This window comes from Erythrolamprus reginae, chromosome 1 (genome assembly GCF_031021105.1).
Source record: "Erythrolamprus reginae isolate rEryReg1 chromosome 1, rEryReg1.hap1, whole genome shotgun sequence".
In the NCBI taxonomy this organism is placed as follows: Eukaryota; Metazoa; Chordata; class Lepidosauria; order Squamata; family Dipsadidae; genus Erythrolamprus; species Erythrolamprus reginae.
In genome coordinates, this window is record NC_091950.1 from 160,692,555 (window position 1) to 160,720,029 (window position 27,475).

General features: G+C 37.3%; 1 protein-coding gene across 5 annotated transcripts in view; it reads right to left on the bottom strand.

Moving 5' to 3' along the window:
• Positions 1 to 2,207: 2,207 nt before the first annotated feature.
• The window catches only part of SLC12A8 (solute carrier family 12 member 8), a 79,041-nt gene continuing 53,773 nt past the window's right edge, over positions 2,208 to 27,475 (bottom strand). For 3 of the 5 annotated variants that reach the window (XM_070730427.1, XM_070730433.1, XM_070730440.1), the window contains 7 exons: positions 23,789 to 23,876; positions 15,643 to 15,789; positions 13,787 to 14,468; positions 11,249 to 11,346; positions 9,595 to 9,712; positions 8,337 to 8,397; positions 5,590 to 6,012 (listed from right to left, as the gene is read on the bottom strand). In XM_070730427.1, the coding sequence (XP_070586528.1) occupies positions 5,826 to 6,012; positions 8,337 to 8,397; positions 9,595 to 9,712; positions 11,249 to 11,346; positions 13,787 to 14,468; positions 15,643 to 15,789; positions 23,789 to 23,876 (1,381 nt within the window). In that variant the 3' untranslated portion in view covers positions 5,590 to 5,825. Of the gene's footprint in view, positions 4,078 to 5,589; positions 6,013 to 8,336; positions 8,398 to 9,594; positions 9,713 to 11,248; positions 11,347 to 13,786; positions 14,469 to 15,642; positions 15,790 to 23,788; positions 23,877 to 27,475 lie in introns of those variants that run through there. The other 2 variants (XM_070730449.1, XR_011557059.1) reach the window with 2 other exon arrangements.

Here is a 27,475-nt window from a genome sequence, read left to right on the forward strand (position 1 = left end):
ACTTTTACTTTCCTCTGTGCTACAAAAATTATTATGCATGTCCTTATTTTTCCAGCTTTAAATCTATTTATTCATTACATCTGTATAAACCATCAACATTTGCAGTATAAGAATTATCTGTGATTCCTTTATGCAGTTGTAATTTATGCATGAATTTAATACAGTTCTACACTAACAGTAACAATTGTGTTCAGTTGTGCTGCTGTTAGCTTATCCCATTTCCATCCCTCTCCTTTTACCTCCAGAATTTTATTTCCCTTCCAATTTGATCATTATGGTAGACTTATAAAGTGAGATATATATAGGTAGTCCCAGGGGTGGGCTGCTGCCCGGACGGCAGGGGAAACACATTGGGGCAGCAAAAATGGAGCTCCACCCCAGGGCACCCAATATGCACAGAAAGATGTTGAAAGAAAATGCATAAGCCACGTCCACAGTGCGGTAGTAAAAATCTTGGTAGCCCTTCACTGGATAATCCTCAATTGAGCCTAGAATTTATGTTGCTAACTGAAAAATTTGTTAAATTAGTTTTGCCCAATTTTGCAATTTACCTTGCCACATTTGTTAAGTGAATCACTGCAGTTGTTAAATTTTGTAACACTGTTGTTAAATGAATCTGGATTCTCAACTGACTAATTGTCAGAATGTCACAAAATATGATCACATGACCCCAGGGCACCCCCGTTGCCAATCATCCGAATGTAAATCATGTGACCATGGGGATGCTGCAATAATCATGTGTGAAAAATGGTCATAAGCAGTGATGGGCTACTAGCTGGAACGCTTAATTTATTTTTTATTTTATTTATTAGATTTGTATGCTGCCCCTCTCCGAGGACTCGGAGCGGCTCACAACAGAAATTGGGCTCGCCTCCACGGCTCAGGTGGTTCTGTGAGTTTGAGCAGAGTTATACTGCTATTGTGCACAGAGACGCAGGCGCGCTCATGTTCCAGTGAGGTATTTTGCTTCTGCGCATGCAGACGCATCGCAATACAGGCGCACCTGCATCTCCATGCATGATTTTGCTACCTGTATGGGCGCAGCAGCATAACTCTGCTCAAACTCACAGGACTGCCAGAGCTGCGGAAGCAAGCCCAATTAGGCGTTCCAGCTTGTAGCCCACCCGTGGTCAAAAGTCACTTTTTTCAGTGCTTTTGTAACTTCAAATGGTCACTAAGTGAGCGGTTGTAAGTGGAGGACCACCTATACTGAGATATAACAGTGCTTTCAAGACTGGATGAGGTCCTTAATCAAATTGTCTCCCAGGCTCACCACACCATAAGGTTGGCTATGTATTATGTATCTCTCAAAGCCAAGATCCCAGTTATAGAATAAAACCAACTGTTCTTAAGTTTATTTTTCATAGGTAAAATCTGACACAAGCAATCATATTTTCAATGGAAGGAAATGAAGGAGCCAGCAGTGAAAAAGTGCTTTGACTTCTGCATTTATTTCTTTCCTTTTTATATCTTGTTGCATATTTGATGCTCTCATTTCTTTCAGTTCTTTGCACAAGTAGGATAACCTGAATGCCTTAAATCTAATATTCTAAAGCATGTAGTCATCACGCTTGAATTAGCTGGGTAATTCCGACATAAGGTTTAAATATTGCATTCCTTCCTTCTGTCATAAACATTTTATTTCTGTGCCTCAGCCTCACGTACTGTGAAAAAGCAGCATTAACTTTTCTTAGGATCTAAGATGAAGGAAAAAATTATTTTCACTCACTCACATTCTTTCATTCTATCACGCACACACGTGATACACAAAACCCTAGACATAATTATCTTGCCATTTTGAAAAACTTTAAATGTAAATCAGAATAACATATCTTCTTTCTCAGTCATAGAAACATACATAACCTAGTTTCGGTGATTAACAAGCATCAAATGCTTTTAATTATATAATTACCCATTTATCTAAATATGGAATAACAGATCATCAAACCAAGCAGTTCAAAGGAGCTATTTAGACCATCAAGCTAAACCCTCTGTTTGCTGTTCAAATCTAAATTAAAGCATTCCTCAAAATAGGCTATCAAGCCACTGCTTGATCACATCTAGAGAAGTTGAATATACTTCTGAAAGTAATTGATTCCACTTCCATTCCACACTGATTTTTATTGTGAGAAGCAGTTCAGCTTGTTTGCTTCACACACTTTAAGCATTAGTATGTAAACAACAAAAAATAGGAACATTATAAGCTATTTTTTTCCTGATTTTTCATTGGTTTAATAGGCTCAATTACAACCAGTAACCCACTTTTTTCTGTGGTAGACACATTCAGATCTGAAGTCCTCACATATAATGGATTAATCCAATAATTGATTTATTTAATAAGATTTTTTTTAAAAATTCTTAAGAAATTAATTCAATAAATAAAATATAACATTTGGAAAATGAAATTTAAGAAATTAGAACCTGAACTTTAACTCCAGAAGAAATTGTAGAAATATTTGTATCCTTTTTTCAAAATTAAATTGGCAAGGTTTTGTATTTATCCAATGTAAAGTGAACATGGATTTATTTCACTTATGTTAAAAATTAAAAAAGGATTAGCAGGACGTTTCTTTTTGCACAGAACATAAAACTAAATCATAGTTCTCTTAGGCTGCACTGTGCAGTCAAATAAAAAGTGCCATTTGCCATTTGTTTTAGCAACAACATTTATTATTCATCAAACAAAATAAAGGAGGAAAATAATGGAAAGAGATTGAGACATCCAAAACAAAAAAGGGGAAATAGATAATGATAATTTTTTTAAACCTGGTATGTAAAGCTCTTAGATATATTATGCTTAACATTAAAATTATTGATTTTTATCCCAGCCTTTCAAATTGTAAGCGAAAGGGAAAGATAACTGAATAAGTAGCTTTTAATCTTTGTATAAATATGACAATTTACTAACCTAGAAGACTCTTACTACAGAACAAAACATGTTTCCATAGTGTTTCTAATAACTTAGAAATTCAATTTGGCAATGTTACTTCACTGGCATCAGATTCCAAGTCGCTTTTCCAAACACATAAATTCTTGTCTCAAAGGTGCTTTTTCAAAAGGCAACCAAACTGATTTCTCCCCCCTGAGAAAAACATATCGCTTCTCCTCCACTAGGCTCTGTTGTGGTTGTGACTACCTCTATGGCATCCTGGGCAAAACCTAGAAGGTATGGAGGTCTGAAGACTAAAGTGCAATATATGTCACAGTTAATTATTTGTGCATAACTTTTGAAATTTAAAAATAAGGAAGAGTCAATGTGAGTTTAAAGTATTGCTCACGACAACTGCAACATTCAGAAAAGTTTGATCCAATCCCAGAAAACATTAGAAAACTTCCCTATTCTACACATACTTGCATTGATTGTCCATAACATCTTTTCTCTCTTTATATCCTGTAACTCAAGAGGTCCCTAAATTCTTCCATTCATTGACCTTTTCGTTATGTTTTAGATTGTTCATCAATCCCCAAACACTCATGATATGAAAATAATTCAATAAACACTAATTAACACTACTACAAATAATAATATTAAGAACAAAACCATTGATCTTTGAGGGTCAATACCAACCACTTTGGAGAAGCTTGGGGCAATTCTAGATTTCAGAAGGACCTGCCTGTGGAATTGAACTTGTTCTTTAGCAAATACAGGTAAATGTTACATGTTTTATTTTAGACTGATAGTCATTGCACAAAAATATCCGATGCCCTGGAATGAAAACACAAATCCTCTTTTTTTAAAAAAAGACAGTGCAGGTTTTGAACTTGCCTGCCACTCCTTCCCCCTGACTCCCCTTAATTGGAAGTTTCAGCATTCATTAAGATCAATTGTGAAAAGGGCAAGCCTTTTAATCGGGTGGTATGTCTGCAGCCAGTCTTTAATTGGCTGGTAAAGTGAATGGCACATAGCTCTCTCATTGGAACTGATGGGCCAACTCTTCTCGGGTGATAACAGAGGAATGATGGTAACGATCTCGGGAAGCGAAATCTGTATTCTCTTCAGTGAGTTGAGTGGTCTCCATGCCAACTGTTGCAAAGGTCGGTGTCACAACAAATCGCTCCTCCGGGGATGGCCTTCCCCTACAAAACAAAAGAACACAAAAACCTTCAGATGCCCCATTGTTTCCCAATAAATCTGCAGCTGCACTCTGAACTATGTAAATAAAACAAAAAGAAGAAGAATGCATTCTTCAAAGAACCCCAAACTTCATTCCAGAAAGGAATGCCAGCTTTTTCTTATGGCTTTAGCATTTGGCTGGAATTATTTCTTATGTAACAACTATTCTAAAAAACATACAAGTCAAAACTTTTTTTTCTTTTCTACACATATTTGCTTCTTCTTATTTATTGCCAAGCACTTTAGCTGCTCTGATCCATGCAATTAGAAGATGGAGGGTTGTTCCTGTTACAATGTACGCTTTATGGCAAAGGACCAACCTCTTAACATATTGCCTGCATTTCCAAACATTCCTTGTTAGCAGGCAACTGTCCTGAGAAAAAAGTGAGAGTGAGGGAGAGGGAATAAAATGCTTAGAAAACTTACTGTGTACAATCCCCACAATGTCCTCCATCTACTGTAATACAAATCCTCTTTTGAATAGAAATGTTGAATGTACATTTTTAGACTTTCATATTTCTCTTTAATTTCAAGTCTATGTTGTTTTTAATTTGACTGTTTTGCTCCTTAAGAGTTTTAACTTTTGTTTGACTTTTCTGTTCTTTTAAAATAGTGTTTTGTTCATTCCCTATTATACTAAGCGTTTTTTAAAAAAAGAACCTTGGCATAATGTTCAGTTACATTCACATATGTCTGACAGTAAAACAGCATTTTCCTTACTATATATCACTCGCTAGAGTGCAAAAAAAAAAGCTGTAATTAGCCATGAAAGTCTACTTCAAAAGTTTAAAATGACATACATTCACACCTGGTCCTTAGACAATTTGTTTTACAAAATGTGGAACAAACACTGCTGCTAGAAAGCTTCTTTCGCTTGTCACATTTCCCAAGTAGTGTCATAGCAAGATAGACGGAGCAAGATAGTAATGTATTCCTGAGTGTTCTCAGATAACCAGCCCTGGTCACACATGCCTTAGTCTTGAGTGGAACAAAGCACTCCAGCTAAATACTCAATGGGATATCTGAAAACTAACTGTGGAAACCAAATTAATCAGGATCCTTTTTTTTACAGTCTGATTTGAGTTAACGGTCAGTGGTAAGGTGCTTCCATTTTGTTTTGTTTTTTAATGGAAATTTGTACTCAGCTGTTATAAATAAGTAAATAAATAAATAGACCGGATCCAATGCAAGCACATATGGGTGAAACTAGGGATGAGTAAGGTAAGTTAAGTTGTTATCAATGTTCTGGGTTCATATTCAGGCAATGATTGTACATTTTCAGTTGCTCTATAGATACGAGCTATATTTTTATTGCCACAATACAGTCTAACGAGTACCCAGATTACTGGGGGCAATATGTTGACTCTGTAAACTGCTTAGAGAGGGATATAAAGCACTAAGAAGCAGTATATAAGTTTAAATTGTATTGCTATTGTAATTTGGATGCTGAGGACGTAAGTGAGTTGGCAGATGTCTCTAAAACTTTTTAAAATATCTCTATAAAGCTGCTAGAAGAAATAATACAAAGCTCTGAGCCAAACGGTTATCCATATGCAGATGATCTCTCTGTCCTGTTACATTTACTTGCCTTGGGAAACCACACAACTTTCCCATGAAATAAAGTTTGTGCTGCATAAGAAGGAATAACAATGGTACTTGGGAATTGTCAGCATACAAATTTAATAAACAAACAAACAAACTTTGTAACTGCTCAAAGTTGGTTTACATCAATGCTTCTCAAATAGTGTGGTGCCCCCCTCCTGGGGAGGCACGGAGCGATGTCAAGGGGGTACTTGATCCCAGGGAACATAGTTCTATTTGTTGCAGGGAGAAGGGTTTTTTGCACCGAACAATAGCACACAGCACAGAGCAGGAGATATGAAGTGCAGATTACAAACCTTTAAGAGACACCATGGAAAAATATTTAACAGGGATGAAAATAAAGGAGGAGAGAGATGGAGATAATGAGACAAACGTAAGTCTCCCAAAAACTAAGAGGAAGAAATATGACAAAGCGTATGCACCACTTGGCTTTACTGTGACTATGGTGGGAAATGAGGAAAGACCGGTATGTTTACTGTGTCTAAAAATGTTGGCAGCAGACAGCATGAAGCCAAATAAATTAAGGTGTCACTTAAAACACATTACATCCCAATCACGAAGAGTTGGGGGTGCGTGAAATGTTTACTTCTTCCTAGGTGGGGCAGAAAAGAAAATAACTGAGAAGCACTGGCTTACATTGACCTACAAGATAAGTATGCAATTTAAGAGTTCTTCTGAATTCTAGGTTAATGGAGGGCTCTCAAGGGGAACAAGAAGCTTAGAGTGCTTTTTAATCTTGGTTCAGTTATCCTCCATTTCTATAATCCACACCAGACTATTCTAGTGTGGCATTATCTTTAAAAATGATTTGGGACTTCAACTGATATGGCAGTCTGATTATTTGGTAAGATCACAGCAATCAGAACATGAGCACCTCTATTGCACTACTAATAGTTCTCAATATACAACGATTCCCATTTAGTGACCATTCAAAGTTAGAAAAGCACGGAAAAAAATGTGATTGTTTTTCACACTTACAACCGCTGCAGCATCCCCTTGGTCATGTGATAAAAATGCAGATGCTTGGCCATTGGCTTGTATTTATGACAACTGCACTGTCCCAGAGTGATATAATCACCTTTTGTGGCCTTATGATAAGCAAAGTCTCCGGAGAAGCCAGATTGACTTAACAACTGTGTTATCAGTTTAATAACTGCAGTGATCCACTTAACAACAGTGGCAAGGAAGTTTTAAAATGGGCAAAATTCATTTATCAACTGACTTGCTTAGCTATGGAATTTTTTCAGGATTTAGTTAGTTAGTTAGTTAGTTAGTTAGTTAGTTAGTTAGTTAGTTAGTTAGTTAGTCAGTCCAATACATAATACACATTGAAGAAAAAGATATGTAATAATATAAGTAAAGAAAAGAATAGAAAAAAAGATATAAAAGTATAGGTGAACATATTTGAAAGGAAGAAAAGATAAGTGAGATAAGGAGAGACAATTGGACAGGGGACGGAAGGCACACTGGTGCACTTATGCATGGCCCTTATTGTGATCATAAGTCAAGGACTATTTGCAACAAGTAATGTTCAGCCCTTTAAACCTGGAGGCACAAGTAATTGGGTTTGCTAAAGTTTACAACATTTACAAAATTCACAGAGAAAACAAATGGAGGTGTGGAGGTGCTCAACAGGAGCAAGGTGCTTCCAATAGGTCTTAGCTTGCATTTAGTTAGTTCAGAAATGGCTTTCACTGTTAAATAAGGGCAGCAAGGCTTCATTTAATAGCACCAGAAAGCAAGAGAAAAAGTCACAGTGCTAAACTTCAGTGATATGATCCAGGGACAGTCAACGGGCTGTCAGTTTCCTACCCCTGACTAAATCATGTATGTGTGAGCTGTTGAGAAGATAGCTTGTACTAACATTACTTCATTTCTCTTTTCACAGCTGAAGCCTTTCTCCAATGCCAGACTGACTCTGAAGGCATTGCCAAGTGGCTCATGAAGGGATGACCCATGTTGGCTGCTGTTGACATAAGACTTAAAGACATTTTGAAGAAGTCATATTATTTTTTTTCTTTCTTTCTTAACCTTTTAAAGGATTTTTAGTGCTAGGAAGTATTCAATATTCAATATTTTAGTAGTGCTTAATAATGGCGTTTTGTACCATACTCAATCACACATTTAATTTTGGCTTCTTATTTAGTAATGTTCCAAAATGTTTGTAGCTCCAACTTATTATTTCATAATTGAAAGTGATTCCTGTAATGCATTTAAATGAGGTGTTGTTGTTTTTCTACACAAGGGCTTTAACCTTGCTGTTCTACTCCAGTCAATATGACCCAAAATGAAATTTGAGACCTGTAGATTATTTGTCAGGCAGATCTGAAACTTGTGATTAATTGACTTTTCCTCATTTGAGGGGTTCTTACTATGAGTGTGGGGTTTTTTCATTTTGTTTCTTTTTTGCTTCATACTAATCGTTACCTTTCATTACACTTGAAACAGTACAAGTGTATAGTAAATGGAACAGAACCACAAGGTTAAACTACAGGGATTTTATTTTTCATTACAAAACCATTTGTGGCTATTTAAAATCATGATAATCAGCGAATGATCCTAAATTCCATTAGAGTCAACATCAATTGTTTCTCAGTTTTTCTTAGTCACCAAGACCAACCTGTAGGCATTAAGCAAAAGGAACTTAATCCACTTGAAAAGGCTGAAATTAGCTGCCACACCTGTAGGAACAAGAAACAAATGCAGATGGTTACAGCTGGGCAAAATGTTAAAAGTATGGTGGAAGGCAAAACATCTTAGCACAAGGGAAGTGTCTCTTCAAAGTATTAAAGCAGCTGTATATTTTGGAGAATTTGGACACCTGTTTTGTCTAAAGTCTCTGAGGGGAAATGTTTAAACAAAAAAACTAAGAGTCCTTTTCTTTAAGCTTTAACAATTGAAATTAGTTTGAGCAAGTTTAAACGTGTAACCAAAACAGAAATGTAGTTCTTCAATGTTCTTCTTAAACTAAATTTAAATAAGCAATACAGGATCTAAGTATTACCTATATTTAGGAGACTAACATTTTCTCCATGATGCAGTGCTATGTTTCTAAACTTGAGAAAAACTTAACTTTTATTTTGAATTGCAGTGTTGAACATCTGGAATAAATGTTTAGTATAATTCATTATACTTGCATAGAAAGCAGCAAAAAATAAATTAGTTGTTCCCAAATATTTTTTTAAAGCCTTTTAAAGATTCTGCTGTCAAATATTGTTTGCAAGCTAGCTGAAGCCAAAAAGTGGAAGCATTGTCAACATTTCTGTTCACACCACTGCGCTTGCAATTTAAGCAGGATAAAATTAAGACTGATAGCTTTAGTTCGGTGACTCCTCAGGACTGGTGGTGACAGTTTTTATAAAAGACAACCACTGTGATTATAACTGGAAAAGTGGAAAAGACCCACAATTTTTTCAGGTCAAATGTGATCGTCCAACCTGCTGTTATTATATTTTGAATTCATGGTACTTTTTCTAATCTGCAGTGCAGTAATTAATTTCCAGTAATATAAAAAATATTCTAGAAATATTTAATTATTTTTATTTTCCATCTCAGTTTTAAATCAGTGCCTCGTTTTAAAAAAATAGTCCTAAAACCAAATTGTCAATTAAGAGTAGGCAACTTCATTTTCATCTGCTCAAATTTTATTCCAGATTCATTGATTATTGTAGGCTTAATTTTTACCATCTTCAACAATTCAGAATAAAACAAATTTATAAGTGAAAGTAAAGGTTTTAAAGGACTTAAATTTATATAGCAAGTGAGATGAGGAGAAGGTCAAAGAATATGAGGCAGACACAGAAGATAGAGAGGCAAGAGCTATAACATTGTACCTCCTCTGGGAAGGAAAGGAAGGGGAGAGAAAAATATATATTTACCAAGTGGTAGTCCTGGACTTGCTTTGCCAATGTAGAAATACAAAATAATTGCTAGTCCCAAATTAATGAGAGTATAAATCCACTGAATAACGAACATAATGACTAATGAAACTATTGCCTGTAGGAAAGATATTTATGATTAAGCTGTGATAAATTACATTTTGCTGTTTTTGTTATTAAAACGATAATTTCCATGGGGAAAAGGCATCTTCTACCTCTTGTAGCAAGGTTTCAAAGAATTTGTGGTGTAAGAAAACTAATTTAAAAATTATTTAAGTGATTGGGTGAGTAAGCCTTGGGGATGTAAACTCTTTAACATCACCTTTTAGTTGAATTCCTGTGAATTTGAACTAGTTATTAGAATTTTCAGAGTTGAACCATATGGGAAAGACAGCATCAACTCTCATATTTAATCTGTTTTATTTTGTGGACAGGAATGTAACGATATGAAGCCAATGATGTTACAACAAATTAAAAGTGCAGATAATCCATCTGATTCCAGAACTGACCAGCAGATGCTTCTGGGAAACTTATTCTGCCAGTTATGAAGATATTAGCTGTTACTCCTAGCATCTAAAGATTTAAGTACCGTAGTTATTAAAAGTTAAGTGCTATTGACACAGTCCCTCATTATTTACCCGCAGTACAATCATTTTAAGTCTTAGCATTTTGAATAATGTTACAATATCTTTACCGATAGCCATAGCCAATGCCAAGAAAATTAGCCTAGTCTGTGGTTACATGTATCAACCTTTTCATATTGACTTTTACTCTCAATCATGCTGCATCTTTTCCAATCAATGAATAGACTTCTGGTCATGGTATGCCTTAGTTAGCCACACTATCTGTAATCATACATATTGCAGTCCCACATATACTAGCAACATGAAATTAAGAAAGTCTAGGATAGCCGATTTAATTTTCTAGTTTAAATTAATTATCTAGATTACATTGGGTTCCTGATCTGAAGCATTGCACCATATTGTGACCCTAATTCTAGGTTTTTTTCTTTTTTACACTGTTTAAAAAAAACTAGGAAAGTAAACTGCTTCCATTTTTTGTTACGTGCCTCCAATGTAGACAAACCCTAAATGTCTATGGAGATTCTCAGTTATTCAGGTCATGGTTGTCCCAAATATGTTTTTTGCAAGAAGCAACTGGACTTTTTGGTTTTTCTTTCAAGATCAGAGCTGAAGAAGCAAAACATCTTCAAAGAAAAATCTGAAAGTCCAGTTTGCTCTTGAGAAAGCATGTTTGGAACTAGAAATCTATTATTATTATTATTATTATTATTATTATTATTATTATTATTATTATATACTACATTGACTTCAGAAGCAAAAAGATATTTTGGAGCATACCGGATTGCATATTTAGCACCTTAAATCCTTAAAGAAGATTCTTGTAATCACATGGCTCTCTTCCTAGTTGCTACAGAGTCCTCAGAAAATATGGGTTGGGTTGGGTTTGGCTTGGCTTGGTTCAATTTGGAGAATTGCTCTGAAGCATCCTTTTGTCTTTGAATCCAAAGAGCTTCAAAGTCCTAGTATTCTATGTATAATTATTTGAAGTCTGCTACTGTATGAATAGTAATATTTATAACTTCTTGCCCACCGTGTTACAAAGAGGATTGAAATATTAGAAGGTGACTCACACCAAAAAAGGAAACCCGATGATCACAAAACTTGGAATAAAAAGAAACCGGTATTTTCTGAATTTCTAATTCTTGATTTTGTTGTTTTTGATTTAAATCTGCAGAACAAGAGAGAATTTCAAAAAAAATTATAAGATGGATACATTCAAAAGCAACATCTGTGTACTTCTAAAACAAACCAAAATACACTAGAGACTGAATAGTTTCCCTGAACCAACAACAAAAAAAAATCAATTATATTTGTTACTGGTCACAATTTTACCTTCGATTCCCTTTCAGAAATTAAGAGTTAAAGAACTAAAACTCCTAGTTCCAAGTCACCCAACCCCCTTATCTCTTTCAGAAAATTCTGCAGATCTGACTTTCTTCCTTTTCTAATTTGAAAAATCAGAAAAATCTGTGTGTCATGTATTCTGCTTTAAAAGAAACAGGATTGATGAATATTTAAGGAAATAACAACAACATCAACAACAACAAAGTTGAAAGGGACCTTGGAGGTGTACAGCCCTGCTTGGGTAGGAGACCCTACACTACTTCAGACAGATGGTTATCCAACATCTTCTTTAAAACTTTTAACCATTCACAACTTCTGGAAGCAAGCAATTCCACTGATCAATTGTTCTAACTGCTAAGTTGCTTTTCTCCTTGATTAGTTTCCACACATTGCTTCTTGTTCTGTTGTCAGGTGCTTTAGAGAATAGTTTGACTCCCTCTTCTTTGTGGCAACCCCTGAGATATTGGAATACAGTGGTACCTCTACTTACGAACTTAATTCATTCCGTGACCAGGTTCTTAACTAGAAAGGTTTGTAAGAAGAAGCAATTTTTCCCATAGGAATCAATGTAAAAGCAAATAATGCACGTGATTGGGGAAATCACAGGGAGGGTGGAGGCCCTGTTTCCTCATGATTCTTGACAAATGTATATTTTTCTTTTATGTACACTGAGAGCATATGCACCAAGACAAATTCCTTGTGTGTCCAATCACACTTGGCCAAACAAGAATTCTATTCTATTCTATTCTATTCTATTCTACCAGGCGAATCCTAAAGGGGCCTCATGGAGGCTCTCCCCACCTTTTCCATCCCTGTTTCCTCCCAGGAGATTCCTAGAGAGGCCCCACAGAGGCTTCTCGCCGCCTTTTCAGGCTCTATTTCCTCCCAGGAGATTCCTACAGAGACCCCATGGAGGCTTCTCCTTGCCTTTTATGGTTGCAGTTTCAGAGGTTCGGGTTTGTAAGTGGAAAATGGTTCTTGAGAAGAGGCAAAAAAAACTTGAATACCCAGTTCTTATCTAGAAAAGTTTGTAAGTAGAGGCGTTCTTAGGTAGAGGTACCATTGTACTGGTATCATGTCTTCCCTAGTCCTTCTTTTCATTAAACTAGACATACCCAGTTCCTGCAGGTGATGCCGCTCCAAGTCCTCGGAGAGGGGCGGCATACAAATCTAATTAATAATAATAATAATAATAATAATAATAATAATAATAATAATAATAGGGTGTGTGTGTAGCACAATATGAAATTAAATGTGACATCTTTGCGCATATTAAGATGTGTATCACTTTGTAGTTCTCCCTGTAGTCAGCTCTGAGTCGCTGAGTTCTTGCTTTTTGAATTTATTCCCATTCTTCCTTGCAGAACCCTTCTATCTCAGTGTTTTGATTAGGAGATATTTCACTTAACATAGTTACTGGGTGAAATTCTTGTTCTGCAAGCAAACGTCTGCCTATGCAATAGTTCATCTCTTTCCATCCCCCTTGATAATCAACTTCAGACAAGGAAGAAAATTTGGATCATATTTTGAAGGAAGATAGGAGACATCTATTATAGGGGGGAAATGCTCCCAGTTCGCTCATGCCTATTGGTCATGGAGGGAGCAGACACTCCCATCCGGACACCGCCATTTGGGTTATTTTACCCTCTGCACATGCACAAATATAAAAGAAATGGTCCCTTCGCGGACCAGCAGCATTTCCCCCCAGTTCTATTAGCTCTACTAATGAAAGCAATTGTAGCAATGGAAATATCCTAACTGGATTTTACCCAGAAAATGTTGTATGCCTGAGATTCTTTTCATACAACTCTATGCATATTTCAGATATATAATAAAAAAAAGTTCAGCTATGCAATATAATAAATTCCATTTTTAACTCAGAATTGTTTGGTGTAGAATGCTACAGCCATTTGTTCTTACACACTTTGAATTAATGTTCTGAGTTTTAACATTGGGAATGTATTGCCACCCATGTAAAGATACAAATAAATGCATCTCACATTGCTGTATGGATGACAGATGCATCTGTAGACCACTGGAAAAGAGACAGTAAGCAATAAATTATCTTGCAGTGAATTAACTCTGGGCCACTTTTCCCTTGGCAAATTAAATTAGAACAGTCTCTGTACTCAGTTATAAAAAAAACAGTTTGTCACAAGGGATAACAGCCTGAACACATATAAATGATCACTTCCCTTGCTTAGAAAAGCAAATGAGCATTCTTCATTTTCAAATACATAATAATTTAATCCAAATCTTCTTACCCTCCATCTGTGGACTGGAGTCTTTTCGCATTTCATTCAAATGTTGGTCTCCATCTTCTTCCTTCTGATTGTTTTTTCTTATAACAGATGGAGATGCATCATTTCCATCCACGTCTTGGCAATTTGGCTGTGAAAAATGTTGCACATTTTCGACACTGGATCTTAGGGAATCATTGCAAGGCTCCTGAATATGAGCAATGTTGTTCTCAGGAGCCAAACAAAAGCTGTCTTCTAATGTTTGTTTGGCTGCCTTCTTTTGCTTTCTCTGCTTGATCACTTGAATGGCGTCCACGTTATTTTCTTTTCGTTCAAGATCACTTCCTGGATCTTGACTGACAGGCTTAAAAAGACGGTTCATATCTTTTGTGAATTCCAGCAAAGTTCCATCTGACCTGCACTGATCTGTTCCATTTGATCCATAACAAGTCGATTTGCTGAGTATTAAAGGTCGAGAGCAGCTTAGCAAAGCCCTGGCATCCTCTTGCCGCATCCTTTTGGAATTCTGTTTAAGATTGTAGCTCATGGAGACTGAGAAATAGGAATAATCCACAGCAATATAGGTAAGCATGAAGTTGATTGTAACTATTGGAGCAAGAACATTCACTTGGCCAATGAAAACGAAAGCCATGGTGATGAGGCTTGTTAAGCAGATTGCAGCTACTGGAGTTTTGTTTGGTCCTTTCTGTATTAAGAACAAAGGGCTAATCACCTATGTTACATATGGACAATAATCTGTCATAAAATATTTCTGGATAATTTTAAAATCATATATAAATCTGCTTGACTGGGACATTCTCAGACAAATTCTCATCTAAAGAAGAACAACAAACACAATGGGTTTGCTGATTGCCATCCTGAAGACCCATGTACTGAACAGAACATACAGCAGCAGTGAATGCCGCTACCTTTGACTCTTTGGATCTAGATTACAATATTTATGACAGTCCTGAATAGCCTGCATTTTGTTTCAAGATAATTAGCATTGTTGTTCTTATAAGAAAATCAAGAGCTCTCTACAAGTCTTTGCAGACAACATCAGCAACAAGCTCATCTTGTATCCACTGAGCCATGAACATAAATTTGGTAACAATTTTCTGCACAATTGCTTTGATCATAACTTTGTACTCTATCCTTTGAACTTCCTACTTTTACATCACCAGAATATAATGAATTCTGGGTTGTTTCTTGAACATTTCTGTTGTGCCAAATCAATGATGAATAATTTGATAATTCAATCTTATTTGACTATTTATTCATATTTGTTTGTATATCCCTCCCTCCCTCCATTCATTCAATTTCTGTTACTTCCCATCTCAGTCAATGGCTCAAAATTAATAGTCTGAAGTTTATTGGGCATCTGAATCTGGCACCTGAACCTGAATTTATTGGGCAGTCTGAAGTTTATTGGGCAGGATGTGTGAAAAGAAGATGAAAGAGGGGTACTTGCAAGTCTAAGGGTCATTATATCTACTTCTGTTAATGAGAAACCATAGTTGCCACACTTTAAACAATGTCTTTAACTTTAATTTCTGGAGAGAAGACTGACTCTGCAAAGCATTGTCATTCTTATAAAAAACCCTGGGAAAATATTACACAAAGAGGACAGTGTATGGCATTACAGTAGCTTGTTTGTTTTAAAAATTAAACGGTATTGAACGTTATTAGTAGTGTGGAATGAAAGTCCATTCTAAATAAACTTCATGATTTGGAAGTGTTTTTCAATATAAGGTCATAGCCTTCCTTATTCAGAACGACCAAAGGTCTAAATAATGTTTAGCAGACAAACTTCATGAATTGCAGAATATCTATACATGGAATATAAATATAAATGGAAAATGCCTTCCTTGTTTACTAACCCCATGTCCCAAAAATGCAAGAAGAGGTATCACTTTCTCTTGAGCAATGCACTGAAGGATTCGGGGTGCTCCATAGAGACCTCCCATGCAAGATGCTAAGGATGAAATGTACAAACCAAGTAAGAATAAGACACCCACCAAGGATACCTAAGAAAAAGAAAGAGAGAGAGAGCAAAACATTTTTTCTTGATTAATATGTGGAAGGCACATTTGATAAAAATCAGTAGCTTAATGGACTATTGATGTAATACAATGATTAAGAACATGAATCAAATAATCTGGTACCCAAATCTCATCAGCCATTAGTAGAAGCATAATATTCTTACATTGAATTGAACCATCAGTCTATCGAGTTTAATACAGTATTGTCTATATTGATTTCCTAGAGTTTTGGTCTGAATGCATTCCCAGCCCTATCTGGAGACAATGAGATAGTCTGAACAGGAAACAAATCCCATACTCACTAGCATTGATGATGTTACCTAATTAGATAATGAAACATCTGTAAGCAAACAAGTGGGCTCAGATAACTTCCAGGACTCCACAGTTCAGTCTTGAGCTACATATACTTTCTATAGTCCAAATGCACAAATATTGAACTGGAGCCCTTTTCTTAGTAGATTTCTCTCAGTCTCATTCCCCATCAGAAATAGGGGAGTGACAGCATGTTTTATAATGCTGGCACAAAGATTGTTCAGATTATGCATGTACAAAAGTAGAACTGTGGTTTTTTTTAAAAAAATGTCCTAATCAGCCACAAACCAATGAGAAGCACATTGCTGCAATAAAAGATTGGTATTCTGTTGGTATTCCGTCCCTAATTAACAGCACAAAAGAATATACTTTAATTTGCTGTGCCCAGAGTAAAGCAATCCAATGGGAAAAGCTTAATTTAGCAGCAATTTATGAAGAAGCATGTACATCTAACAGAAAATGAAGGGAGTAACAGATAGTTTATATACCATTTACATACTAGAACAAGTTGGAGTCCAGGAGAATGTACTTATGTAATTTTACATAGACTAAAATCAGATGATATACTTTAATTAAATAACATGTCTTTTGGTCCTCCAACAAATAATTTTGGACAGCAATCTAAAGAGACAGTTACTTCTGGATGACTTCAGTGCAGCATGCAAATTGAATAATGGATTTTTGTCCTTACTTTCATAATTTAAATCTATAAGATTTTACAGTCCTATACTTTTAGCTGGTTGTATTGAGTTCATTGGGTATTAATGCTAAGTAAGCACACAAGTTTGAAGTGTTATCAAGATATTGTTTCCAACTCTTGGAACTTTTGATTATAATCTTTCTAAGTAATTTGTGCATGTTAAAAAATAAAGCCTAGTACGCTATTCCCTTTCTCCTCCTATTCTCTTTTATCAGATCATAACTGGAGGCTTCATCTTGGTATTCTATTCTGCATGATTAATTTTTCTTCTTAGACAGTAAAGCCATAAATCCTGATGCAAAGGAAAGTAGGTTATATGGAATAATGTTTGTTAGTTCAAAATAGCTAACTCCAATCATATTTGCCCTATTTATCAGGGATGATAAATTTGCCCTCAATCTCTAGCTACAAATTTGTACTGCAACAACCATTATTAGGAATGCCAACAGTAACTGAAAATTGTAGAATATATTATAACACATCCTCTGAAACTTTACTCAGAGGTAATTATCACTGTGCTTTAAAGGACTTTAGTTGGTAAGTATTATAATGAAATTTTGTTTCTGGTTAGGATAGCAGTCTGGAGCACAAGAAAGAAATACTGGAACTCATTTAAGAGATTGTAATTTATCAAGTCCCACCAAACGAAACCACCTTTATTTATTTCTTTAAATAAAAAATGTGTTACTAACTCATACAAAGTACAAAGAAGATGTGGCAATTGGTGGGAACTATATAGAAAAAAAATCAAATAAAAGTAATTTGAAAATGGCACTGCCAAGTAATAATAGTATTTTTTTGGTGTACTCAAAAATACTATGATTAGATCACACTTTGTAAATAATTGAAATAAACTTATTCAAAATACTGTATCATGACATTCCACTCACACTTTCTTGGGAATATGACTTTGGCAGTCAAAATATATTTGCAAGTGCAACTCCTAACAAAGAGTGCTGACAAATTTTTCACTGTTCCAACTTAATCGCTTCATATGTTCCTTTTTCTTCCTCTAGATCAAGCTGAAAGTAAACCCTGAAACTGACTTGGTGGGGATACTTATGTTGCCACCAGAGTTTTTCCCTAGCTGATAAGTCCATCAAGCAGTAGGTTCATGAAGAGAAGGGGTCCTAGATTTATGGCTCCTGCTAGAACAGCAAGTTAAAAACTTGGCCAGAGGACCCTATCACCAGCTCTTCTTGGTGCATCAGTTACAACCTACCTGGGGTTCAATAGCAATTACAGTATTTTATCACTATCTGATTAGACTTCTATACTATAATAAATTCTTCTTGGCTCTATCATTAAAGACAATTATAAAACTACAGTTGGTCCTAAATGCAGCAAGCCACAAATTCCTGGCTATCACTGTTGGGAGCAAATAGCACTGCTTTTCTGCATTGGCTGCCTATTGGTTTTTCCAAGTACAATTTAAAAAGCTAGTTTGGTTTGTTTTTCTGCCTACAGTATTGCCAAAAAGGCACTAAGACTTGTTAACCTAATCTTGTGTAGCTTCTTCTCTAGCAATATAAAATTGCTAACCAGAGCATACAAAACATTTGCCAGACCAATCCTCAAACACAGCTCACCTGTCTGGAACCCACACTGTGTATCGGACATTAATACAATTGGGAGAGTCCATAAATATTTCACAAGAGGAATCCTCCACTCATGTGCTCGCAACAGTATACCTTATTCCACCAGACTTGAAATTTTGAGCTTGGAAAACCTAGAGCTATGTTTCCTTCGATCTGATCTAAATGTAGTTCATAAAATAATCTATCACAATGTCCAATAGGTCAATGAATACTTCAGCATCAACCGCAACAACACATGCACACAAAATAGATTCAAATTCAATGTAAACCGCTCGAAACTCAACTGCAGAAAATACAACTTCAGCAACAGAGTGAATCAATGCCTGGAATGTACTACCTGACTCTGTAGTTTCTTCCCCAAACCCCCAAGACTTTAACCTTAGACTCATCCCATTCCTATGAGTTCTGAGAGGGGCATGCATAAGCACACCATCATGTCTACCGTCCCTGTTCTACTGTCCTGTTATCCAAATTTACCTATACCTACTTGCTTTTGTTTATGTTTATACCATACCTATTATCTTGAACACATTTTGACAAATAAATAAAATAAATAAATAAAGTTGATCAAGTAAAGAGAAGCTACTACTGATCCCATATTTTGTAGATATCTGGAAAGCTAAAACAAGAAGGTGCTGGTTTTCTAGTCTGTAGAATAGTTTCCTTATTAAGATCAGGCTTGTTTCCCTTTGATAATATTTTAGAAAATTTTAAAGACCAAGTTATTATGGACACCCTTCTCCTGGTTTTGTTAATTCAATTCAATTCAATTCATTAGATTTGTATGCCGCCCTTCTTCACAGACTCGGGGCAGCTCACAGCAATAATAAAAAACAATATACAATGGCAAATCTAATAATTAAGATATCTAAAAACCCTTATTTAAAACAATACATTCAGACAAACATGCCATGTATAAATTATATAGGCCAGGGGAGATGGCTCATTTCCCCCATGCCTAAGATGTTTTCGAAAGGCAAGGAGGGTGGGGGCAATCCTAATCTCCAGAGGGAGCTGGTTCCAGAGGGTCGGGGCCTCCACAGAGAAGGCTCTCCCCCTGGGCCCCGCCAGACGACATTGTTTAGTCGACGGGACCCGGAGAAGGCCAACTCTGTGGGACCTAATCGGTCACTGGGATTCACTATTAAGCTATTTATATTCTCTGTAAATTTCGTTTTGGGTGGGGTTGTTTCACTGTTTATGATTGTTTTGATTTTTATCTGGTTTTATACTGCCTGTAAGTTACCAATTGAAGTGGGGTAGAAATGGAATTAATAAAGAAATATAAATAAATAAATATCCAAATTGCATTTGAAAATAAAACTCTCCCTAAAAATAATGACATACATATCCTATTGATGTGTAGAAATTGAAATTCTCCAAGGCATGGTGAAATCTAATTCTGTTGGAAGCAAATTGTAGTTTAATTCTCTTGTCACATTACAGCAATTTCTTCTGCACAAAATGGAAATACTGTAAAACTCCTGTTTCTCATTTCATGATGCATAAAGATGGATGCAAGAATTCAATTTAAAATAAATTGTTAAACATTTGTTTTCCCCAAAAGGAAAGTGTAGAGTAGATTGACCTTCCATGTTGTCTGTATTCCCTTTGTTTATTTACTTAAAGTAGCATCTATGCATATGTTTTATTATATTGATTAAATATATATATTCTGATAACAAGATTAGCCAGCACACAATATAATAGGTGCTGAATTCTCAACTGGGACAGATAACATAGTCTCTCCATATAAAGCAAGATAAATCCATCCAGAGTAGCTTCTGCCTATAAACTGAATGCAGGACTACCCTAGCACACAATGTGATGTATTTCCTGGTTAGGTATGCAATTTATTGGGTGAGTCAGTCATTTTTTGTCAGCTTAATTTATTTTACAGAGTTGTTAAGACAAAAATGAAACAACTCCACTCTTCTTGTTCTGAAATACTGGCAAGAAAGGCAGGATTTCAATCCTGGCAATGGCTAAGGAGATGAATCTTCAAGTCAATAGATTATTAAAAGCCTATCAGCTCCATGCCATGTGGCTAGGTAAACTATGGACATACTATGTTTATGTAGGTTATATATATGTATGTATATATATATATTCTGATATTCTCAAATGTATATTTGAGAATTTGGCAGGTGGCTATAGATTAATAACCAATGGTTTGAAATTATTATTTTTTAAATTGTCTGTATGAGAAAGAATGTTTCATATCAAGTGACCTGTCTCTCTGTGTTCCAGCTAAATGTTATAAAATCTTATTTAAGGCTTCAGTGAAAAATAAGGTGCGAGGCTCAGTTAATACAGTGGTAAAAAAGTAAAAAGGCCTCATGTCACATATACAAATTAAGACAATTGAGTATACCTAAGGGTTTTTTTTTTAAAGAAAGAGTAAAGAAATTTCATTTTGGTAAAGAACAAAGATTACTTCTTAGGTGTTGTGGTTAGCTCTGGCCCAGCTCCTGCCCCAAGGACTGAGGATGTGGGGGAGACATCCACATGCTGCAGGCCTGGTTTGCTCCCCCCCCCCCCGTGGAATCTGAAGATGAAGGCTCCTCTGACCAAGAAGACATGAGTGACAAGGAGGAGAAGAGTGTGGCAGACAGCTCAGAAGGAGATCAATTATCTAGCTCCTCCTTGGATTCAGAACAAGAGTTAATGATACAGCCACGCATGCAGAGAGGATGCATAGGCAACAACAACTGAGAGATTATTATCAAAGAAAATGAGGCCACCTGTGGTTGGGTGGGGCTGTGGTAATTAGTGAGGCTGCTATAAATAGCAGCCTGTGGGTTTGACCATTGTGGAGGATTATCTGATCGTTGTGTTTCATGACTTCTTTACTGACTGAATTTTTGTGTGCTGATTTTTCCCTGCTTTGAAACTAAACCAGAGCAAAGTGTGTTTCACTTTGTGAAAGAAGGACTTTGAATTGCCTCACAGCTGCAAGCTAAGTATCACAGGACTGATAAGGGACTTGTATAAATTACCAGTTTGTTTGGAGACGAGTGCTCTTTGCTATACCAAAAGAGGGCTTAGTTTAAGTGAATTTTCATTATAAAGAACATTGTTTTGAATTTTCAAACGTGTGTGTGTCTGAAATTTGTACCTGTGAATTTTTGGGAGGATTCTACCAGAGAGCCCGACAGAACATTAGGTGATAAGAATAATCTCTTTCCCACTGTATTATTTTGAGGAAGTGTTTTCAGTTATAGTCTACTCTGGGTTACCTTACAAAACACAGCAATTGTAGCTAATAGAGCAAAGTAGAAAAAGTGAGGCTGGTAAGATGGTAGGAAGTAAGCTTCCAGAGTATCATGAAGCAGAAAATGCCCTGGAATGCATGCAACCAATTCTGTGGTAGGCTGCTACTCAAGGTGCTTGCCAGCTATGTGAAACATGTGGAGGCAGAAATTAGTTTGGAGCCTCCCTCCAAGTAGTAAAGGCTTTTAAAGTACTTACCACACACCCAGTGGCCTTTAGAACAAGACTTTTTATTCAGCAGACCTTGCTTTGGCAACCAAGGTCTTTTTGTTTCTGACTCCAAGTTTAGATAAAACACCAGAGAATTTCTGGAAGCTTGGCATTCTAACAAAACAGCCATCAGCAGACATATAGAGATAATCCCTATTTACATACTTTTTAAAAGATAATGTCAAGAAAGGAAACAAACATCCTCTCTAGCAACCAAGTCAGATATGCAGGAAAAAACACTAAACAATCAGAGAAAAAGTAACACCCTAATCAAGATATCACCAAGAAGGAACCACATCCCAGTCAAGTACAGCAGGGCAAGCTACTATATACAAATAGCCTGCAAACTTTACTCTCTCATTGAACAAAAAAAATGAAATATATAGATGGAACAATGAGAAAATAAGTAGCTGAAAGGATTGAGATTTACATTATGGTATACTTAATGAGAACTTTTATAAAATGATGTAGTATTGGTATGCCTCATCAGAGAAATTGTCTAGAATGTATTAAAACACTTCAAATTTATGTTGGAAATAAATGTGAACAACATGAAGGGAAAAGTTTTCATGTTTGGTCGATTTGGAAAAAAGCTAAAACATTCTAAATTCAGCTACATACATTGATTCGGTTTTTTTAAAAAAAGATTAATATACAATTGAGACCAGAGGATTTTATTTGGGATTGATGGACAAACATTTGAAAAAAGTCATGGAACTTTGTTTTTATACATGATAAATGCAACAAGATTACTGTATGCATAAAGAAAATTAAGGTGTGAAAAGAGACCAAAAGCAGGGAAAATTTATTCACAAACAAATTGTAGACTAAAATTATGATGATATGCCCCAGACACAAAATGAAATTGCGTTGGAGCCAGAGAGACGCGGCTCCACGCATGCGCGCTCTCTGGCTCTGTCCGGGCCAATGTTATGTCGGCTTCTGGCAGCACGCCAGCATGGTGCGCTGCCTCCTGGGCTGAGAGAGCTCCCGGATGCTTCCTATTTAAGGGCGGCACATTGGGACCTCCTCCTTTTGCCCTCGGCATCCTGAACGCGAACACCCACCCGCCCTCCTCTATCATACAGTTTGCCCGGACGGGGTCACCTTGGAACCGAATAGGAATTTTTGGCAGTCTCTCCTACGGGTGCGGACGTTTTTTCACTTATTCAACACTGACGTTAAGGATGGATTGGTTAGGGGGTGTGGCGCAATGTAGTTATACATTTGGTCAATTTGGCTTTCCCTTTGGTCACTGGGGTTTGGCAGGTTAGGGGTGGAAATGGGCAGTAGGAGCAATTGCGCATTCTCCTTTCGGGCATCTTTTCAAAGATGATGGGCCGCCTCGCCCCATGAACCATAGGTTTGTACAACTTCGGGGATTGGAGGGGGGATGCCCATGGGACTCACCTTATCCAATTTCCCAAGGGGATTGGAGGGTGAGCTCCTCCCACAGGCTTTAAGGGTGTGGCTCAGATCCAGGAAAAGGTGGCTACCTTCACCTGGTTCAGCAAGGAGTTATGCCCCATAGTTGCCTATGTATGTTTTTGATAGGTAATTCCGCCCCATTAGTTGGTTTGGCCTCTGCAGGTCCTTTGGTTACATCTGTTTATAACGTTTATATTTACGTTATTTAAATTTATGTTAATTTAAATAAAGTGACCCAATTTTAATTCCAGCTCTTGTCTCGGCGTCGTTATTCCGCTTCCAATACAATATGCACCTAACTGTGGGAACAAATGTGGAGCATTTCCAAGGGGCTATAGGAGAGAGGACTTACAGTTGATTCTGAGAAGCAATTTGGCCAATAGGTAAACATTATTGCTCTTCATCAAGAAACCACATAATTTAATAAAGAAAGAAACAATTTGCCTTATGTGTTCAAAGTTACCTTTTCTGCTATCATAAAATTATAGCGGAGTGAGTCTCGGGTACAAATAGCTCCCAGTAAAAAAACAAAAACAATGTATAAAAACCACCTGCAAAGAAATAAAAAAAAATCACAGCTTTTTTTAAAAAAATGTCCTTAATAGCATAAGCTAGTTTAGTAAGCAATAGGTTTCTTTTGCTCCAAAAATATTTTGATCATTTAAGGTACAAAATGCTTCTCATCCTGAGCTCCCTTAAGATGTGTTGACTTTAACTCTCAGAATTTACAAAGGCTGGGGCTGACTGAGGAATTCTGGGAATTGAAGTCTACACATCTTAAAGTGGCCACGGTTAAGAAACACCGCATGTTATGGATGCAACTGAAATAGACACAAATTTGAATGCAAATGCTAGAGGAACATGATTTCAATCTTACTCTGGAAGAATGGAAAGGGAGAGTCCAACTATGAAATAGCAGATCCAAAGTTGGAAATTCTACAGTGGTACTTCAGTACTTGACTACTTTACAACACGTGAAATTTGCTTCCTGATGCATTTTGATGGGAAAATATTGTCCTGGCAGTCGTTTGTTTGGTATTTGAAGTGCTGCAATAGGAAAGAGGGGGTGACTCCAAAGAACAGATAGGAAGTTGCCTAAAGGTTGCTGCCAAAGAAAGTAGGGGACGGCCACAGGGGATAGACAGGAAATTGGCCATGTTGGGAAGGTTGCTGATATAGAAAAGGAACAGAAAGGAAGTCCTTTCTGGCTGAAACAAAGGGTCATGTGGTAAGTCACATGATTTATTCAGCCCTTGTCATTTTTAATACCCGTTGCTCCTTCCAAAACTAATTAAAGATGAGTATTGAGGTACCACTGTACAACATAGTTCCATTGAGGAAAAGGGTCCAATCTACCTTTTATTGGGCAGATGTGGGAATATCAACTATTCCTCTACTATCCAAATCCAATTCCTAGAATAGATCCTCAATTTATTAGTCTGGATCTATTTGCTTAGGACTGAGTATACTGTACATTGCTAAAACTTTTCATAATTTTATGAATTAGGTTTATTATAGGTTTTTTTATGACTATAACAAAAATGACGCCTAGGAATTGAATTCAAATTAAATTGATTTTTCAAAACAACAATGTTCCTCAAAACAATTAAATCAAAGTCAGAGAGCTAAGGAAGCTATTTGTATTTATATTTTATTCCAATTATTGTGAAAGAGATAATTCATTGCCATCGTGCATGTGCTAGAAGCTGAATTGAGCAGCCCCAACAAAAAGACAGGACATTCAAATAAGATCGGCTCACTCAAAGATGCAATATAAGAGTTGGAGTATTGAAATCAGTACTTAAAAAAAGAATAAGGAAAGGGAAAAGAACAAGAATGAAAGAACAGTAAGAAGGAATGTATTCACGCATGTATATCAGACTAGATGATGATACCTAGTTTGGGTAATAAAATAACTGCAAGCTCAGAGAGCACCAAGGACTCCTCAGTTCAATCCTAAAATACAAATATTCTCCTTTATTGGAATGTATTCAGGCTAATATTACACAGGTTGCAACAATTGTAAATGATGATAAAGTGTCAAATCTTTATTTTAAAATGTAAATAGCTAAAAAGTAGTTTAAAGGAGAGAGGTGACTCCATATGAGGGAGGTTCCTACCTAAAGTTTGTTTTCCTTTTTCTTCCTGAAACCATCCTCGTATTATACAAATATACAGTTGTACCTCTACTTAATAACTTATTTTTTCCGTGACCAGGTTCTTAAGTAGAAACGTTCGTTAGTAGAAGCAATTTTTCCCATAGGAATCAATGTAAAAGCAAATAATGCGTGCAAATCCGTTAGGAAAGAAATAAAAGCTCGGAATTTTGGTGAGAGAAGGAAGAGGAAGAGGAGGAGGAAGACAGTCGCTGCCGAAGGAAGAAGGTGAGGTGAGGAGAATAAAAAAAATCCAAAACTTTAAGGCTTAAAAAAAAAAGTGGGACTCTAAGGTGGCGAGTTGGAGAACACACCTCCCATACACCTGGTGCAAGGCTGCCTCCCATACACTGCGCCAGAGAGAGAAACCCAGGGGGAATGGCAGGAAATTGGCCAGGCCTTCATGCTGCTCTCAAATTTCCTGGGAAATTTTTCCGGGCTCGGGTTCTTAAGTAGAAAATGGTTCTTAAGAAGAGGCAAAAAAATCTTGAACACCCGGTTCTTATCTAGAAAAGTTCTTAAGTAGAGACGTTCTTAAGTAGAGGTACCACTGTAATATGATTAAGACTAATAATCACTCTCATATCATATGAATGTAATATGATTAAGGCTGTTGAGCTTTTTTGTATGCTCACACATAGCATACCATTCAATAGTTGTATCAAACTTCTCTAAGCCTACAAAATATTATATCCTGATGTTTAACTACTGTGTTAATAAGTAGCTATCCATCAAGGAATGTAGTCAGACCTTTAAGGCTTGTCTCACATTTTCTGACTATGACTGAAATCATTCACCTCTAAATGAAAATGAGACAATATCATATACCGTATTTTTCGCTCCATAAGATGCAGTTTTTTTCCTCCCAAAGTAGGAAGAAAAATCAGCCTCGTCTTATGGAGCGAAGATGCAGGCAGGGTGCGGGGGGGAGGCTGCGAACTCCGAAGCGCCATCCCGCCGGCTGGCTGGCTAGCTGCTGCCTGGCCCCCTCCCTCCCGGAGGAGGGTCTCCCTCCTCACCACCAGCGGCGCTCCCCCCGCCAGCCAGCCAGCCAGCCAAGCCCCGCGCCTGCCGGAACCGGCTCCTTGCTCTCCCCCCGCCGCCCGCCGCATTTGCAGGAGGTGGGGAGGGCCGGGCGGCCCGCCAAGGCCAGGAGGGACGCCGCTGCCCCCCCTTCCCTCTCTCCGCCCGCCGCTGCGCCGAGAGGAAATGCCAGCAAAGGCTTTTCTCAGCGGAGGCCGGCGAAGGCGATATTCAATGTCGGGGGCGCACGGGCAGTTGCGCGCGCTCCCTATCTCCCTGCTAGCCCACTCGGAATATTCAAAATAAGAAAAGCCTTTGCCGGCGAAGGTTTTTCTTATTTTGAATATTCCAAGTGGGCTAGCAGGGAGATAGGGAGCGCGTGCAACCGCCCGTGCGCCCCCGACATTGAATATCACCTTTGCCGCCGGCCCCGCCTCTCCTACAACCCCCTTGCTGAGAGCTCTCGGCAAAGGTGAGGCGGGCAGGGCGTGCGCGCGTCACCGCTGAGAAGAACGGAGAACGAGAGTGAGAGCAACAGACAGCAAGATAGTGAGAAAGAGAGAGTGAGAGAAAGGGGGGGAGAGAGAGAAAGAGAGAGGGGGAGAGAGAGAAAGAGAGGGAGAGGGAGAAAGAGAGTGGGAGAGGGGGGAGAGCTAGCAAGAGAGGGAAAGAGAGAAAGAGAGAGGGAAAGGGGGGAGAGAAAGAGAGAGGGAGAGGGGGGAGAGATAGCAAGAGAGGGAGAGAGAGAAAGAGAGAGGGAAAGGGGGAGAGAGGGGGGAGAGAAAGAGAGGGAGGGAGAGAGAGGAGATAAAGGAAGAGGGGAGAGAGAAAGGAAGAGAAAGAAAGAAAGAGGGATAGAAAGAGAGAGTGAGAGATGCTCAGTGAGCCTTTCTTTGAAGTTGCCTTTCTTTCTTTCTTTCTTTCTTTTTCTCTCTTGCTCTCTTGCTCTTTCATTCTTTTTTCTTTCTCTT